The 19,180-nt window shown below is 37.5% G+C and overlaps 1 protein-coding gene across 2 annotated transcripts in view; it reads left to right on the top strand.

Annotated features, from left to right (window-relative positions):
• The first annotated feature begins 533 nt into the window (after positions 1 to 533).
• SLC25A31 (solute carrier family 25 member 31) overlaps positions 534 to 19,180 on the top strand; it is a 33,244-nt gene continuing 14,597 nt past the window's right edge. Inside the window, exons 1-2 of one of the 2 annotated variants that reach the window (XM_017959038.3) lie at positions 534 to 1,270; positions 14,844 to 14,971. In XM_017959038.3, coding sequence (XP_017814527.1) covers positions 1,039 to 1,270; positions 14,844 to 14,971 — 360 coding nt within the window. In that variant the 5' untranslated portion in view covers positions 534 to 1,038. The remainder of the gene's footprint in view (positions 1,271 to 14,843; positions 14,972 to 19,180) is intronic. The other variant, XM_003899170.5, reaches the window with a different exon arrangement.

Genomic DNA, 19,180 nt, shown 5'->3' with positions numbered 1-19,180 from the left:
TTATGCTATGGGGGCACAATCAGCAAAACGACACAGAAAGTGACTAGACAAAGGATCCCTGCTTAATTAAAAGAACGGATTAAAGCAATTTCCAAGGGAATTTGAAGGATTAACAGGCACATAGGGAGAAATTTAAGGGGAACATTACTTGAATCACACTACATATAAGACTGTCTTTTTTAAGATGCCAAGAAAGGTCAAAGGAACCATCTCTGGTGAAAGAGAACATAACAGATTAAAGCGATTAAGAAAATGAAGGGGATAATACTGGTAACTAAACTAAATTCTGGCCAGTGGCTCACGCCTGTAATCCCAGCACTTTGGGAGGCCGAGGCGGGTGGCTCACAAGGTCAGGAGATCGAGACTATCCTGGCTAACAAGGTGAAACCCTGTCTCTACTAAAAATACAAAATAATTAGCCTGGTGTGGTGGCAGGTGCCTGTAGTCCCACCTACTCTGGAGGCTGAGCAAGGAGAATGGCAAGAACCCAGCAGGAGGAGGTTGCAGTGAGCCGAGATGGCGCCACTGCACTCCAGCCTGGGTGACTATGTCTCCAAAAAAAATAAACAAATAAAAAATAAAAATAAACAACTAAATTCTGTTAATCTCACACCGCTGGTTGACTGCTCTGGCCTAGTCTCAGCTACTAAATTTCTTCATACAGAACTGGCTCTCCTGGGTCCCTCCACTCACTTTTCCTGCTCGGTGCTCACCGCCTCCGGACCCCTCCCTCATCAGAAAGCCCAGGCTCCGCTAGTAGAAGTGCGCAGGCGTCACCGCACATCCAGAAGCCACGTGTCAGGAGTCACGTGCCAGGCATCACGTGTCAGGTGCCACGTGTCAGGCGCCTAGTGGCTGGAGGCCGTTGGAGCGCCTGCGCAGCTTTTCCGAACGCCCCACGCCAGCGCGCAGCTCTCCCAGCGTCCCAAGAGCCACTTTCTCGCCAGGACGATGCTACAGCGGTTTTCAGCTTCCCTTCATCGTCGCTCCCACACTCATTTTTAGCCACTGCTGCCAGTTTTTATATCCTTCTCCATCATGCATCGTGAGCCTCCGAAGAAGAAGGCAGAAAAGCGGCTGTTTGACGCCTCGTCTTTCGGGAAGGACCTTCTGGCCGGTGGAGTCGCGGCAGCTGTGTCCAAGACAGCGGTGGCGCCCATCGAGCGGGTGAAGCTGCTGCTGCAAGTGCAGGCGTCGTCGAAGCAGATCAGCCCGGAGGCGCGGTACAAAGGCATGGTGGACTGCCTGGTGCGGATTCCTCGCGAACAGGGTGCGTAAAGGCAGGCCGCCCCGTCAGCCTCTCCCGGCGCCCCCATCAGCTTCCCAGAGAAGAGGGGTGGCTGGGAGGGGCACGATTGTGGGCCCCACAACCATGGTTACAGCTGTCGGTAATGAATTTGCTTTTTACCCTTCCAGAATTTAGTTTCTGAACCTAACAGGCTCTGCTTTTCCAGGGCTGCCTTGGTCCTGACCAAGTCCTGGTACAGGGGAAACCACTGCCTTATCTTTATCTAATCTGCTGCAGCGCGATTTACACCTTGGTGCACCTGTACCAGGTCCAGAAGGAAAGTGGTTGACCTCCCAGGATTGAGGGAGATGCCCTTAGGCACTCTGCTATAACTAGTGTTGTAAGTTGCTTAAATATTTGTTGGTATAATCACCCCACTATGCTCCAGCGTTGGCAACAGAGCGAGACCTTGTCTCAAAAACTGTATGTGTATTTGTTGAAATAGTACGTCTAAGAGAAGTACAAATATGGAAGCACTGAGGCCTCCCAGTACTCTCAAACCTATTAGTGAAAAGAGGTTCTGCTTATTCTTGAACTACTGAAGACCAAGGAGGCACTTCGTTCTGCCCAAAATTCAAGGGGACGCTAAAACACACACACACACACACACACACACACACCCAAAATTCAAGGGGACGCTAAAACACACACACACACACACACACACACACACACACACACACACACACACACACACACACCCTCAGTCATCAAGATAAAAAGTATTTTAAGGCCAGGTGCCGTGGCTCGCGCCTATAATCCTAGCACTTTGGAAGGCCGAGGCAGGCAAATCACTTGAACTCGAGCTCAAGAGTTCTAGACGAGCCTGGCTAACATGTTGAAACCCCGTGTCTACTAAATATACAAAAATTAGCCGGGCGTGGTGGCGCACGCCTGTAGTCCCAACTACTTGGGGGACACGATGCGGGGGTTTCAGGGAGCCCAGATGGCGCCACCTCACTCCAGACTGGATGACGGAGTGAGACCCTGTCTCAAAAAAACAAAACTTTAGGGTCCTTCCCTTTCCGAAGCCCCTTTCTTTCACTAGAGAGAGAGCTGTTCTCTTTTCTCTTTATTTTGTCTGTTAAACCTCCACTCCTAAAAACAGAAAAAAAAAAAAAAAAAAACTTTGAACTATTTTAATACAATCTTTTAAAAAATCAAGTCATGCAAAAAAAATTCATAACCAACACAATATATACAAGTTTAAAACAAAGATGGGATCAGTATTACCAGCTTTTCTTTTTGCATCAAGTGCTGTCCTTATTTAAAATTTCATTTTTGTTCATCATGAGTTTTTTCTATTAATATTGGAATGATTTAAAGGAATAAATAACAAAAGTGCTTGTGAGCCATAGCTGCAAAATGGCTCCCAAGTTAGCTAAAGGGATAAGTTTATCAGATATTTTTTATAATCCACCCATATAGTTGGGTTTAATAGAAAAATCTGTATGATCTTTTAAAAAGAAATAGACCTATTTATTGTGTATTCTCAACAAGAAATGAAGTGGTTTCAACTCCAGCGCAGACCTTTCTTTTAGTCCTGTTCTAGGGCCAGATAATGTCCCATTCAAAAAAGCACCTTGTCCCTGGGAATGCTAGGGATGTGGTTACAACTCTTCCAGACCTGTGGCATGGAGTAAATGGGGTAAGGGGTAGAAACTTAATGCATCGTCTGGGAGCTAAGCTCGGATCTTTCATAGTTTGCCTCTCTTCACTCTTTCATTTAATTAAAGCAAGCTTCTCATTTCGCCTGAGATTTTTTCAGGAAAAGCAAGGAACCTGTCTCTTCTTCATTTATATTCTAAGACTTCTGAAGAGAAGTAGGGGCCTGTTATTGGCTTTTCTGCTTTAAATATTTTGTCAGGTAAAATGAAGTATTCTGATCAGTTAGGGCTGACTAGTGCTAATTTATTTTATATTTTAAATGTTTTTCACAATATTTAAACCTAAACATATTCAGTATGGCTCTTGTAAGTTCATGTCATTCTCAAATTTATCCTGGTCCCTGCTTTCTTTACCTTCCAAGATGAGAGCATCATTAAGTAGAACTTGAAGATGTTTTCTGTTATATATAAAGCTTTATGAAGGTACCATGGTGTATCCTATGCTAAGAGATCAGTAATTTACAACAAGGATACTATTGCCATCTAGAGGCAATTTTGGAAACTTGTGGGGCAATTTTTTTTATTTAGCACAAAGATAGAGGGTTGTAATCGTACATTACAATGATATGAAAGGCAAGGGCCAGGGATGTTAAACATCCTGCTGCTATATCCCAGCCAGTCATACACAGTGAAGATTTATCCTGCAACCTGAATGACTTTTAGATCTCCCCTTGCATATTCGTGTAGCAGTGAAACATGTTTATGATTCTCTAAGCCTAGAAATAACTTAACTCTGATTTCCTTATAAACACACATTGTCTGGGGCATGGTTTTAGTATACACTGATTCCAGTAATGCAGCTACCATATAAGGAAGTAGAGGAAAGATTGTACTTTCTTCTCTTCAGAAGTTTACTAAGAGTTGTTCATGGTTGCAAAAACTCATGTCAGCAACTCTGCTTATAGTATTTGGTCATTTATACAGGTTGAGTATCCGAAAAGCTTGGGACCAAAAGTTTTGAATTTTTTTATTTTTTCAGATTTTAGAATATTCGCATTATATTTACCAGATGAGCATCCCTAATTTAAAATCCAAAATGCTCTAATAAGCATTTCCTGTGCCCATCATGTCAGTGCTCAAAAAGTTTCAGATTTTGGAGAATTTTGGATTTTTGGATTAGTGATGCTCAACCTGTATCATCTGTATTTGTAGCTGTTGAATCTATGATGATTGTATGTGTACTTGTACACGTACTTATTTGACATATTTCAAAATGTCAATATGCAGTTAATTACAAATTATTCTTTAAAAGTAGAAGCAAGCTTGACATATTTTGGTATGGTCATGACCTACCAACTTACTTATTTTAAAACATAAATTTCTTGCAATTTGCCTTCTCTTTCTTCTTTGAAAGTCAAGGCACATGCCCATCTCAAGTGTTCTGAAGATTGTTTTTATGTTTTCTCTAATTTTATTCACAACTTGTCCTTTCTTTAGGCAATGTGAAATGAGCTGGAGGAAGAGACATGAACTCAGAATTCACATATAGATGCTCTCTAGTTTCTTACCTTATCTCTGCTTTCTTTCTATTACAAGGATAGATCTCTGTATTCTTGCCTTGAGTATAGCTTTAAATATTGCTTTGAGTGTGTCTTGACACTTTTATAAGCTTTTCTTGGCTTATGAAAACTTCTGGATTTATCCTTATGTTATTCTTAAAGATTTATTATATTCTTTAGTTGGTTCTATCACCTTCCAGCTTTGTATGTGTACTTCTATTTAACGCTGTTTAAACCTTTATTATGCAAATAATGCATAATTATTGTAGAAAATTAGCAAATACAAAGAAGCAAAAAAAAAATAACATCACTGCTAAAGTCACCATAGTTAACATTTTGGTTTTTCACTGAGCAAAATATGCATATGTAAATATGTGTTTAATCAAAGAAACTGTCTTATTAGTATATTGTAAGTGTAGCCTTTTAAAGAACTGATCTTCTGGGTGTGGTGGCTCGTGCCTGTAATCCCAGCACTTTGGGAGGCAGAGGTGGGCAGATCACTTGAGGCCAGGAGTTCAAGATCAGCCTGGCCGAGATGGTGAAACCCCATCTCTACTAAAAATACAAAAATTAGCTGGGCATGGTGGCGCATACCTGTAGTCCCAGTTACCTGGGAAGCTGAAGCACAAGAATCACTTGAACTTGGGAGGCACAGTTTTCAGTGAGCCAAGACTGTGCCACTGCACTCCAGCCTGGGTGACAGAGCAAGACTGTCTCAAAAAAAAAAAAAAAAAAAAAAAAAAAGATCCATACAGTCTCATTGTTACAAGCCTATCAGAACTCTTCTCTTTTAGGAGCTCATGTCATGAGTTTATCAGCTTTCATCTAAGCGTTTCCCAAACCCATTTTTCTGAAGACTTAGAACAGTGAGTTTTTTTAATATCCTATGGTCCATCTTGAAGATGCTATTTTGGAGTATGGGAAGAAAATATAAGGTATTTTACTTATATGTACTTTAAGTAAAATACAAAATAAATTTTACTGATATTTAATATATAAATTGGCATTGTCACCTATGCTTGGGCCCAATGTCAGTTACATATCACAGGACATTAAGGGATCCTGAAAAAACGAGTGGGAGTTATACAGGGTAGAGGGAATGACAAGCACCCTTCCTCAAGAATATATTATTGGTTATGTTTGCCCAATTAAGTGAATTTATAGATTCTGTTATCAGGTTTTAACTAAATCCTCAAAACATGGACAAAACTTTGAAAAAGATTCTGCCATCAAAACCAAATCAAGGATAACACCAGTATCAAATGATGAACCACAAGAAAAAGACATAGCTGATGCCATTTACTCCAAGCAATGGCACTGATGCCATTTACTCCAAGAAATGGCGTATTATTTCATCATTCAGATTATATTCAGTGTAGAAACAATGACAGTCTAATTGGACCTGAGACAAGAAGAGTATTTGAAATATAGATTCCTATATACTGTTCTTAAAAATGAATCTCACCCTAGCAGTGCCTTGAGATAATAGCAAATGATGGTGTGAAAACATCATAATTAGCAAGATATTTGAAAATATTGTTTTTCATCTTTTAAATAAATATTTAACTTTGCTCTAGTATCATCTAACATTCAAGTTTCCCTAACAACGCTATCAAAATAGCCTTTTATTATTTCCAATCTTCATATATTGTTTTTTTCTTTACAGTTTTTTATTGCTAACAGACATAGTTATTTGCTACCTATCTCCCTGGTCCCTCCCTCTTAAGATGTAAGCTCCGTAAGATCAGGAACATTGTTCCTAGTGCTATCTCCAGCAGGCACAAAATGTCTGCTGTGGAGGAGGTACCAAATAAAAGTTTTTAAATGAAAAATCTTTAGCTCATTCTTTAATTTATATTTTGGGTATGTTTTACAGATGTACATAATATGGTAGTATAGTTGCAAAGGTATATAATTTATTAATGTATACTATTTGGAAGTCATGCAGACTTTTTTTTAACTGATAGGCATATCATCAAAAGATGTTGAACCTTCTCTGCAAAAAAAAAAAGTCGGTTTAGACTATGTATCCAAATATGCCTAACGTTCTTGTTCTTGGCAAGGCCAGCCAATAAATGGCCCAGTAACTTTTTCCTGTCCCTTTTATTTCAATTCTTATTTATTTGTTCAAAATTAGGTTCAGAGCAGGTTTTTCTCATCCTTTTTAAATATCGAAGAAATTTTTTTCTTAGGAATTAGGTCAGAAACTTTTAAACTTTTATTTATTTATTTTTACTTTTAACAGAGAGAGAGGTCAACATCACTATATATTTCTGTACCAATTTTGTGATCTATATTAGGAAACCATCCATTTATTCTGTATGACTAGAGAGTCAAAACATACCTGCCATTGTATCACTTCTGCTTTAACCTTGTTTTATTCTAACCAAAAAGTACTGTTTTATCCAAAATGGATTTTTATATAGCGGCATTAGAAGTGCAGTAACACTAGACCTGGAGTTAAATGGACCTAGAACCAAGTCTCAGCCTTTCCCATACTTTGTAACTTTGAACAGTTTTTATTTAACCTTTCTCAGCCCCAGTTTCCTCAGCGGTATACTGGTATAATAACTATACCTATCTGATATGGTAGTTGTGAGAATTAAAGAAGATAATGCATGTAAAATATTCAACGTGTGTCTATACCATAGTTAGTGCTCAAGTAATTATAACTAATGTGTATGTGTGTGTTCCTGAATTTGTAAACATGTATTCCAGATGTTCATTTGTAAATGAAATAATTTGGGATAAACTTGCATTACACATAGAGTAGATTTTGTAATCTATCCAAGGGAACTGGAACCTATGTAGTACATAGCATATCTAAGTAGAGTTGAATTAAAACGCTGAAACCTGACTCCCAAATATAGTTAGAAATGCATTCAGAATTTTACTTAGGGGCTCCTCCTGCGTTGTACTCTTAGCAGGGACATTGGAGTTTCTAACAGCAAGGTACAGCAGGGGCAAAGAAGGAAATAAGAATAAGATGTTTTAGTGTGATCTATGGCAAAAGAGGTTAAAACATGAGTTCTTAACCTGACACCTGGAGCTTCAGGGAATTCAAGAATTCTGTGACATCTGTGTAAAACTATTTTATGTATGTGAGATTTTATATTTTTTCTGGCCTAACCCATTAAGAATTGCCACTGTACTACTTTAACAGTTTTCCTATTACACTTCTAGGGATTTGTTTGTAAATTTTCATTGAGATATTGACATTTCTTTTGATATAAATGGTTTTATTCGTGCAAATACAATTTTTCTCGAAGGAACACATTCTTCAGCCAACTCTAGCAAACCTCTTTAGTCATAAATCTGACACTCTGTCATCATGGTCTCATGTTAGTTTCCAGATGTCTTTATCATTAAAACCTTCTGTTTATGTTCACTACACTAGTCAAAGTTACAAACCTTTCTACTACTTTTTTTTTTTAGATAGGGTCCTGCTCCATCGCCCAGGCCGGACTGCAGGGCACAATCGTGACTCAACTGCAGCCTGGAGTTTTGGTGTTCAAGAACTCCCACCTCAGCCTCCTCAGTAGCAGGGAACACAGGCCATGCCACCATGGCAGCTAAGTTTGTTTGGGGTTTGTTTTTTTTAGAGACAGGGTCTCACTGTGTTACTCAGGCTGGTCTCAAACTTCTGGCCTCACGCAGTTCTTCCTCTTCAGCCTTCCAAGTCATTGGGGTTATAGGCATGAGCCACCATGCCTGGCTTGTACTACTATTATATATGATACTCATTTTTATATACTCAGCAATATAATCATAATTACAGAATTATAACTAATAACTCCTAGTCTGAAACCCGTAATATCTCATACCAGTCAGCTGAATTGGCCATTTCCAAAGTGACCATTAATAGTTAAAAAGTGATGTGTAAAATAGGCTTCAAAAGAGCCAGATTATTAGTTTTTTCCTTTAAACAGCTGATTTCAATTTTTTTTTTTTAGGACAGGGTCTCACTCTGTCTCCCAGGCTGAAGTGTGGTGGCACAATCACAGCTCAGTGCAGCCTTGGCCTCCCAGGGTCAAGCGATTCCCACCCCGGATTTAAGCATTTCTCATTCCTCAGCCTCCTGAGTAGCTGAGACTACAGACGTGCACCCCCACACCCAGCTAATTTTTTGTATTTTAGTAGAGATAGATTTCAGCGTGTTGCCCAGGCTGGTCTCAAATTAAGCTCAGGCAATCTACCTAGCTCAGCCTCCCAAAGTGCTACGATTATAGGTGTGAGCCACCATGCCTGACTGAAATTGTTTAATTTCCATATAATTTGTGGTTTTGAGATATCTTCTTGATATTGACTTCTATTTTTATTCTGTTGTGGTCTGAGAGTATGGTTGGTATAATTTCAATTTTGTGTATTTATAGAGACTTGCTTTATGGCTTAGCATGTGGTCAATCTTGGAGTATGTTCCATGTGTAGAAGAGAAGAATGTAATTCTCTGGTTGATGGGTGGAGTATTCTGTAGATGTCTGTTAGGTTCGAATGGTCGTGTGGAATTTTATTTGTTTGCTCATTTTCTGCCTTGATGGTCTGATGCTGTTGGTGGGGTGTTAAGTCCCCCGCTCTTATTGTGTGACTGGCTAAGTCTTTTTGTAAGTCTAGAAGTACTTGTTTTATAAATCTGAGTGGTCCAAATGTTGGGTATGTATATATTTAGGATAGTTAAATCTTCTTGTTGAATTGAACCTTTTTCATTATGTAATGCACATCTTTGTCCTTTTTATTTTTGCTGGTTTAAACTCTGTTATATCTCATATAAGAATAATGATCCCTGCTCTTTTTTGTTTTTTATTTGCATGATCCTTTTCCAACCCTTTACTTTGAGCCTGTGTGTGTCGTTACATGTGAGATTGGTCTCTTGAAGACAGCAGACAGATGCATCTTGTTTTTTATCCGACTTGTCCCTCTGTACCTTTTAAATGGGCTGGTTAGATGTTTACATTGAAGGTTAATATTTGATATGTGAGGTTTTGATCATATTGTGAATTTGTTAGCTGGTTTCTTTGTATTTTATATTGTGTAGTTGCTTTCTAGGGTTTCTTGGCTATGTTCTTAATAGTGTTTTTGTGGTAGCAGATATTTTTCTTTCCTTTCCATATGTAGAGCTCCCTTAAGGATCTCTTGTCACCTGGTCTGGTGGTAACCCAATTCTCTTAGCACTTGCTTGCCTGGATAAGATTTTATCTATTCTTCATGTGTAAAATTTAGTTTGGTGTGATATGATATTCTTGGTTTGAATTTTTCTTTAAGAATGCTGAAAATAGGACCCCAATCTCTCCTGGCTTATAATGTTTCTGCTGAGAAGGCTACTGTTAGCTTGACGGGTTTCTCTTTGTACATGATCTGACCTTTTCCTTTAGCTCTCCTTAAGATTTTTTCTTTAGTGTTGACCTTGGACATTCTGGTGACTATATGCCTTGGTGATGTTCATTTTGTCCAGTATCTCACAGGTGTTCTCTGGATTTCTCATATCTGGACAAAGATTAGGGAAATTTTCTTGAAGTATTTCATCAAATATGTTTTTTGGATTGTTTGCTTTTTCTTTTTCTCTCTCAGGAATGCCGGTATCTTGTAGGTTTGGCTGCTTTACATAATCTTATATTTCTCAAAGACTTTGTTCATTTATTAAAATTCTTCTTTTCTGTATTTTTGTCTAACTGGGTTAGTTAAAAAAGACCAGTCTTCAAGCTCTGCATTTCTTTCTTCTGCTTGGTCCAGTCAATTGATAATTTTTTAATTGTATTTTGAAATTTCTTAAGTAAGCTTTTCAATTCCATAAGATCTGATTGATTTCTTTTGAAGATGTTTATCTCTTCTTTCATTTCCCAGATTACTTTAGAAGTTTGTGTCTATTTTCAACCGTCTTTTGGATCTTGTTGAGAGCTTCCTTGCAATTCATGCTTTGAATTCTTAGTCATTTCTGAGTTTCCATTTTGGCTAGGAACCATTGCTTGACAGCTAGTGTGATCCTTTGGTGGTGTTACTACATTCACATTTTTTGTGGTGCCCGATTTCTTGCCCTGTTCCTTCTCATCTGGGGACACTAGTGCTTCCAATTTTTGTAGTCATTTTAATGCAGGTAGGATTTTTTCTTCTTCTATGGGCTATGGGATCCCACCTACAGGCCAGTAGATGGCATGTACAGCTAAGTCAACTGAGGCAAACACAGCTACATATATACTTAACCCTTATTTACTGGGAGAAAGGATGGGCCAGGCTGATGATTCAGGTGAGCAGATGGTCAGAATGCCTGGAAATCTGCCTGGTTGTGGAGCAGAGACAGTCCTACTACACCACAATGTCTGCTCAGGAAAGATGGGGCAGCTCAGACTGCTGATCATGGCAAGTAGGTGCTCTGCCTGCCTGAGTGTGAAGCTGAGAAAGCCCCCTCCACACAGATCTCTGCAAAGGAAGGGTGGGGTGACTCAGGCTGCCAATGCAGGTGAGCAGGTTCTTTGAATGCCTGGAGATCTGACTGTGTATGGAGCAGAGAGGGTCCCACGGCACCACAATCTCTGCACAGAAAGGGTAGGGTGGCTCAGGCTGCTCATCTAGGTGAGTGGGTGCTCCAAATGCCTGGAGATCTCTTTGGTTTCTTTCATCAATTTTTAAAAACTTTTTGGCGTACAGATCTGTCACCTCTTTGGTTAAATTTATTCCTAGTGTTTTGTTTATGCTATTGTGAATGATATTGTTTTATTACTTTTTCAGGTAGTTCATTGTTAGTATATAGAAACGTGATTGATTTTTCTGTGTTGATTTTATACCCTGAAACTTTACTGAATTATTAGTCTAATAGTTTGTTGGCATATTTAGAGTTTTCTGTATGTAAGATCATGTCATCTGCAAACAGAGACAGTTTAACTTCTTTTCAATTTGGATACTTTTCTTTCTTTTTTTTTTTTTTTTTTTTTTTCTAATTACTCTGGCTAGAACTTAAGGTACTATATTGAATCAAAGTGCAAAAGTGGATCCCTTTGTCTTATTCCTGATCTCAGAAGAAAGTTTTCAGCTTTTCTCCACAGAGTATGATGTTATCTGTGAGCTTGTCATATGTGACATTTACTGTGTTACAGTACATTGCTTCTATACCTAAGTTGTTGAAAGTTTTTATTAGGTAAAGATAAATTCTGTCAAATGCTTCTTCAGCATTTTTTGAGATGCTCATATGGTTTTTGTCCTTCATTCTGTTAATGTGGTATTTCACATTTACCAATTTGTGCATGTTGAGCCATCCTTGCATCCCAAGGATAAATCCCACTTGGTTGTGGTAAATGATCCTTTTATCACTATATTGAATTCAATTTGGTAGTATTTTGTTGAGGATTTCTGCATGTTTGTTCATTGGAATATTGGCCTGCAATTTTCTTTTCTTGTAGTATTTTGGTTGGCTTTGGTACCAGGGTAATGTTGGCCTTGTAAAAAGAATTTAGCAGAATTCAGCTGTGAAATCATCAGATCCTGGGCTTTTCTTTATTGTTAAGTTTGTGATTACTGATTCAGTCATTGTTTATTCAAATATTTATTCATGATTCAGACTTGGTAGATTATGTTTCTATAAATTTATCAGTTTCATCTATATTATTTAATTTCTTGGTATATAATTGTTCATAGTAATCTCTTATGACCCTTTGTATTACTGTAGTATTAGTGGTAATGTATCTTCTTTCACTTATAATTTTACTTACATGAGTCTCCTCTCTTTTTTTCTTAAGTCTAGCTAGAGGTTTGTCAATTTTGTTTATCTTCTTCTAATAAAATACCAACCAGCACTGGATCTGAAAAAAATAAACTCTTAATTTGATTGATATTTCTCTATTACTTTTTATAGTCTCTATTTCATTTATTTCTGCCATTGAAACCAGCTCAATTGGCCCATGGAACTGATGTTTAGTGTTTATCATTAATAAACCAAGAAATTGACCTTCTCAGTCTTAAAACTTGAGAAACTCGTATTTGTCATATCTGAGTTCCTTTCTCAGGAAAACAACCTTTGGGCCTCCCAGATAGTATCAAGGAACAGAAACTTACCAGATCACCACATCTGGACATTGAGACACTGACCCCTCACCTGTCATGATTGCCTGATTGATTACTTGTTGACCAAGTCATTCTTCTTATTCCTCCCTAATTCTTGCTTTCCCACACATAGTTGCATTTATTTTCTGCTATATAAACTCCTAATTTTAGTGTGTGAAAGAGATGGATTTGAGATTGATCTGTTCTCCTCAGACACAGCACCCAAAAAAGCCTTCTTCCCTGGTAATACGCATCGTCTCTGTGATTGACTTTCTGTGCAATGAGCAGCAGGACCTAGACTAAACCCTTGGCATTTCGGTAACACTAATTTTTATTATTTCCCTCCTTCTTCTAACTTTGGACTTAGTTTGTTCTTTTTCTAGCTCCTTGTGGTATAATATTAGGTTATTTGAGATCTTTCTTCTTTATACACATGCATTTATTGCTATAAACTTCTCTCTTAACTGCTTTTGATGCATCTATAAGTGTTGGTATGTTGTGTTTCAGTTTTATCCCAAGATTTAATTTTCCTATTCATTTCTTCTTTGACCCATTGGTTGTTAAGAGCATGTTGTTTAATTTCCACGTATTTGTGAACTTTTTAATTATCTTCCTGTTCAAAAATTGTTAGAGCAGTTTCTTTTTTAATAAAGCATCTATTATAATAATTTTAGAACTTTTCTGTGATTTGTTTCTCCAGAAATCCAGGCCTAGAGTAGGGTTTTGGAGTCAGACAGAAAGCCTGATTTTAAATCTTGGTTGGCTAGTAATCCTCAGACAGTTTTTCTTTTTTCTTTTCATTTTTTTTTTTTTGTTTTGTTTTAAAGACAGGTTCTCATTCTGTCACCCATGCTGGAATGTGGTTGTGTGATCATAGCTCACTGCGGCCTCTACATCCTCAGCTCAAGAAATCCTCCTACTTCAGCCTCCTGAGTAGTTGGAACTACAGGCATGTGCCACTGCACATGGCTAATTTATTTTTTTAATTTTTTGTAGAGATGCGGTCTTACAGTGTTGCCCAGGCTGGTCTTGAATTCTTGAACTGAAGCAGTCCTCCCATTTTGACCTCCCAAAGTGCTGGAATTACAGGCGTGAGCCACTGTACCTAGCCTAGTTTTTAAACTTTTTAAAGTTTCACTTTGTATATACTTAAAATGGGTGCTGTTAGAGAACCTACATAATAAGCATAATTGATTAAATGATATACATGTAAATTCTTTGCCAGTGACTGGTTCGTATAGTGAATGCTCAGTAAGTAGTAGTTGTTACCATCACATGTTGATTACCCGAGTAAAGATGGAGTCAGCTGTTGGAGTCAGATTATTTCTTTGCCATTAAATATGCTTCTGAATTGTTTTTGTGCAGTCACTTTATATTCAGCCTTGGGTTCACCAAGATTCTTTACTTTTTCCCACAGGGTTAATGTTACTTATTTAACAAATAAGTATCTTTCCCTCTATGTACTTACCTAATCTTTGTTCAATTCTGAGCACTACCCCAGTTAACTGAGATTATTTTCTTTTGAATCTTTATTTTTAAAAGACTGATTCTGGGTATTCTCCAAACTGGTGCTAGAGGTATCCTGTTCAGAACAGCAAGGCCAAAGCATTTTACGATTTGTAATCTAGTGAAAACAACCAAGGCTGTTGAAGAGCTAGCCTGCCATGCTCTAGGGCAGCTCTCTATCATAAGGATAGTCCTGAATTTTAAGGGGTACACAATGAATTATATTCCCCAAGGTTGGTCAGTCCCTGGAGAATTCAGGTAGGGAGATTACAGGCCTCAAAGACTTCTTCCAATCTCTTCCTCAGTTGTCTAGAAACTGCCTAGAATTGAAATGGATCCCTTTTCTGGAGAAGTTTTAACACCCATTCAAAAATGGTTCCAGATCATAAAGATAAGGGCACTTTAGATTCTTTTATCCTGTTCTCATTCTCATAAGTATATGTACAAATCAGTAAGTGGATATATTCTGTCATACTCATTTGTATAACAGCCTTACCACCATAGGTGTTGTACATCAGGAATTGGGAGTGAGCCTAAGGGTTACTAGCCTTTGACAAATACTACTGAGCTCTGTTTTTCTGCTAGTAAAGAGCCCTGTATTCAACTGATACCACTTTCCATTAGTTTTTAGGTATTCAAAGCTCTTTATTTGAAATTTTTTAAAAAATGGAATGGGGTGCAATAGAGTTAACACTACCTTTTTATTTTTCAATGGAGACACACATTTTAGAAAACTTTTTCTCATAAGAAAGAGTATGTTTTAGATAGTTCGTATCGCTAAATTTGTTAAAACTATGGCAATTGTTCAATAATAATACAATGTAGGTTTATGTATTTGTATGTTTCCTTCCATAGGTTTCTTCAGTTTTTGGCGTGGCAATTTGGCAAATGTTATTCGGTATTTTCCAACACAAGCTCTAAACTTTGCATTTAAGGACAAATACAAGCAGCTGTTCATGTCTGGAGTTAATAAAGAAAAACAGGTAATTATATTTTTTTAACTTTTTCCTTGCAATATAGAAATTTTCCATCCAATATAAATTTCCTATCCAATGTAAATAGATTTCACTATCTCTACAGTTTTCTTTAAAATGGTTAGATTTGTCTTAACTGTGATGTTTTATTTGGGGGGAAGGTGCTCAAGTAGTGGGAAAAAATAATAAGTGTGTATTGTTACAAAAATCGTAAGGGATCTTTTGTCTCAAGGCAGTATTTTTTGAATAAATATTACACTTAATGTAATTTCATCTTATCACTGTTTTGCACTGGGGAAACACAGCATTTTGTCTGCTTATTTTAAGCACAGAAAGAAATCAACAAGTACGTAGTTCCTATTACTGAGGTAATTTATATCCTGAAGAAGTAAATTATTTCTTCTTTGAGAATAAAGATATATTTAGGTGAGATTAAAGCATATAGGAAGTCCAAATTGAGCAAAACTGGAAAATGATAAATTTAAACTAGAGATTTCTTTTTATTGCAAGGATAATTTTTGGTTTTCAAAGTAAGTACTCCCTTGGTTACAAAATCTCAATTTCAAACTTTCCTACTCATATAAACTACATGTCATTTATTCTGATTTCTATTTGTTTAGTGGTATCCAATACACTATACTATCTACATTACTCCCGAGATCTTCCCCTCACTCTTACAAAATCTCCCTTCCCCCTCATCTTTTGTCTTTTTCTCCCTGTCATTCCTCACCTCCCACTCCGCCTCAGCCAACTAAGCTATCTTAGAAGGTTTTTTAAAAGCAAGTCTTTGTAGAACATTTCTTTCTTGCTGCTTCATTAAATTTCCTTTTATGCTCTGTATTCCCTTTTTTCACAGTTCTATTTTATTAAGTTGTTCATTGAATGCTTTGCGCTTTGGCCAGGGTGGTGGGGCGGGGTGAGGGGACGCAGGTAGAAAGGTAACCAAGAAAATTCCCTAGACTTAGAATTGGAAGGTTTAAGATTTGGATCTTATGTAGCTACATGAGGTTTTTTTACTTTTATTTTAGATTTGGGGGTACATGTCAAGGTTTGCTTTATAGGTGAACTTGTGTCACAGGGGTTTTTTGTACAGATAATTTCATCACTCAAGTATTAAGCCTAGCACCCAATAGTTATTTTTCTTGCATCTCTCCATCCTCCCACCCCCCACCCTAAAGTAGATCCCAATATCTGTTTTTTCCTTCTTTGTATTCATAAGTTCTCATCATTTAGCTCCCACTTATAAGTGAGAACATGCAGTATTTGGTTTTCTGTTCCTGCATTAGTTTGCTAAGGATAATAGCCTCCAGCTCTGTTCATGTTCCCACAAAAGATATGATTTTTTTTTTTGTGGCTGCATAGTATTGCATGTTATATATGTACCACATTTTCTTTATCCAATCTGCCATTTGTGGGCACTTAAGTTGATTCCAGGTTTTTGCTATTGTGAGTAGCGCTACAATGAACATTCGCATACATGTGTCTTTATAGTAGAATGATTTATGTTACTCTGGGTATATACCCAGTAATGATACTTCTGTTTTTAGCTCTTTGAGGAATCACTATACTGCTTTCCACAATGGTCCAACTAATTTACACTCCCACCAACAGTATATAAGTGTTCCCTTTTCTCCACAACCTCGCCATCTATTATTTTTTGACTTTTTAATAGTAGCCATTCTGACCATGAGACAGTATCACATTGTGGTTTTGATTTGCATTTTTCTGATGATCAGTGATACTGAGCCTTTTTCATATGGTTGTTGGCCATGTGTATGTCTTTTTTAAAAAAGTGTCTGTTCACGTCCTTTGCCCACTTTTTAGTGGGGTTGTTTTTCTGTTGCAAATTTTTTTTAAGTTCCTTGTAGATGCTAGTTAGTAGACCATTGTCAGTTTGCAAATATTTTCTCCCATTCTGTAGGTTGTCTGTTTACTCTGTTAATAGTTTCTTTTACTTTGCAGAAGCTCTTAAGTTTAGATCCTATTTGTCAATTTTTGCTTTTGTTGCAGTTGCTTTTGGTGTCTTTTTCATGAAATCTTTGCCCATTCCTATGTCAAGGATGATATTGCCTGGGTTGTCTTCCATGGTTTTTTTAGTTTTGGGTTTCACATTTAAGTCTTTAATCCATCTTGAGTTGATTTTTATATATAGTGTAAGGAAGGAGTCCAACTTTAATCTTCCGTATATGGCTAGCCCACCACTATTTATTGAATAAGGAGTCCTTTCCTCATTACTTGTTTTTGTCAGCTTTGTCAAAGATTAAATGACTGTAGGTATGCAGTTTTATTTCTGGGCTCTCTATTCTGTTCCATTGGCCTTAGTACCATGCTGTTTTGGTTACTTTAGCCCAGTTCTATAGTTCGAAGTTGGGTAAAATGATACCTCTAGCTTCATTCTTTTTGCTTAGGATTGCCTTGGCCATTCGGGCTCTTTTTTGGTTACATGTGAATTTTTAAACGGTTTTTTCTAGTTCTGTGAAGAATGACATTGGTAATTTGATAGGAATAGCATTGAATCTGTAAATTGCTTGGCGTGGTGGTGCATTCCTGTAATCCTAGCTACTAGAGAGGCTGAGGCAGGAGAATCGCTTGAACCCAGGCGGTGGAGGTTGCCGTGAGCCGAGATCGTGCCATTGCACTCCAGCCTGGTGACAGAGCAAGACCCCGTCTCAAAAAAAAAAACTAAAAATAGAACTCCCACAGTATTCAGCAGTCCCACTACTGGGTTATATATCCAAATGAGTTGAAATCAGCATGATGAAGAGAGATCTGCACAATCTGCAGTCTTGTTTATTGCAGCATTATTCACGATAGCTAGGATATGGAAGCAACCTAAGTGTCCACGAGCAGATGAATAGATAAAGAAAATGTATGTATTCAGTGGAATATTATTCAGCCTTATAGAAGACAGAAATTCTGTCATTTGTGACGTGGAATAACCAGCTAAATGAAGTAAGCCAGGTGCAGAAAGACAAATACTGCTACTGACTTTTATACATCCCACTTATATATGGAATTTTAAAATGTTGATCTCATAGAAGCAAAGTAGACTGGTAGTTTCTGGGGTGGATGGAGGGTCGGGAGATGAGGAATGGGGAGATGTTGCTCAAAGGGTACAAAGTTTCATTTAGACAGGAGGAATAAGTTTTAGGGCTCTGTTGTACACCATAAGACTGTAGTTAATAATAATGTATATTTCAAAATTGCTAAAAGAGTAGGTTTTAAATGTTCTCACCACAAAAATTTAAGTATGCGATATATATGTTAATTAGCTTGGCACTCAGCAATATAAATATATATCAAAATTCCACATTGTACCCCATAAATATATACAATTGTCAACTAAAAAAATTTTTAAGTCATTGATACTTTTAGCCATTGTACCTAAAAAATTTTTAAGTCATTGATACAACACAGTAAGATATCACTAAATACCTACAATAATGACAACACCAAATTGGTCACAGTGCAGAGAAACCAAATCACTCTTACATTGCTGGTGGAATGTGAAATGACATTGCCACTCTGGAAAAAAGTATGGCGATTTCTTAGAAACTACATGCACCCACCATATGATGCATGTTTACACTTTTGGGTGGGAATTTATCCTGAAGAAATGAAAATTTATGTTTATACAAAAACCAGTGTACACAATGTTCAATAGCAGCTTTTCTTGCAATAGGCAAAATCTAGAAACAACTCAGATGTCCTTCAGTAGGCAAATGGTTAAACTATGGTAAATCACATCATGGGATATTACTCAGCAATAGAAAGGAAGAAAATTTTAAAATAATAGATTCAGGGGATACATGCACGTTTGTTTCATGGGCATATTGTGTAATGCTGGGGTTTGGGCATCTGTTGAACCCATCAACCAAATAGTCAACATACTACCCAACAGGTAGCTTTTTAACCCTTCCCCCTTTTCCTCCCTACTTTTAGAGTTGCCAGTGTCTATTGTTTCTACCTTTATGTCCACATGTACCCCCTGTTTAGCTCCCACTTACGAGTGAGAACATGCGGTATTTGATTTTTTGTTTCTGCATTAATTCACTTAGGATAATGTCCTCCAGCTGCATCCATGTTGCTGCCAAGGACATTATTTCATTCTTTTTTTAAAGCTGCATGGTATTCCATGGTGTATATGTACCACATTTTCTTTATCCAGTCAACCGTTGATGGGCACTTAGGTTGATTCTATGACTTTGTTATTGTGAT

This window comes from Papio anubis, chromosome 3 (genome assembly GCF_008728515.1).
Source record: "Papio anubis isolate 15944 chromosome 3, Panubis1.0, whole genome shotgun sequence".
NCBI classification, from domain to species: Eukaryota; Metazoa; Chordata; class Mammalia; order Primates; family Cercopithecidae; genus Papio; species Papio anubis.
The sequence above is the reverse complement of the archived record's forward strand: the minus strand, read 5'-3'. Positions and strand labels throughout refer to the sequence as shown.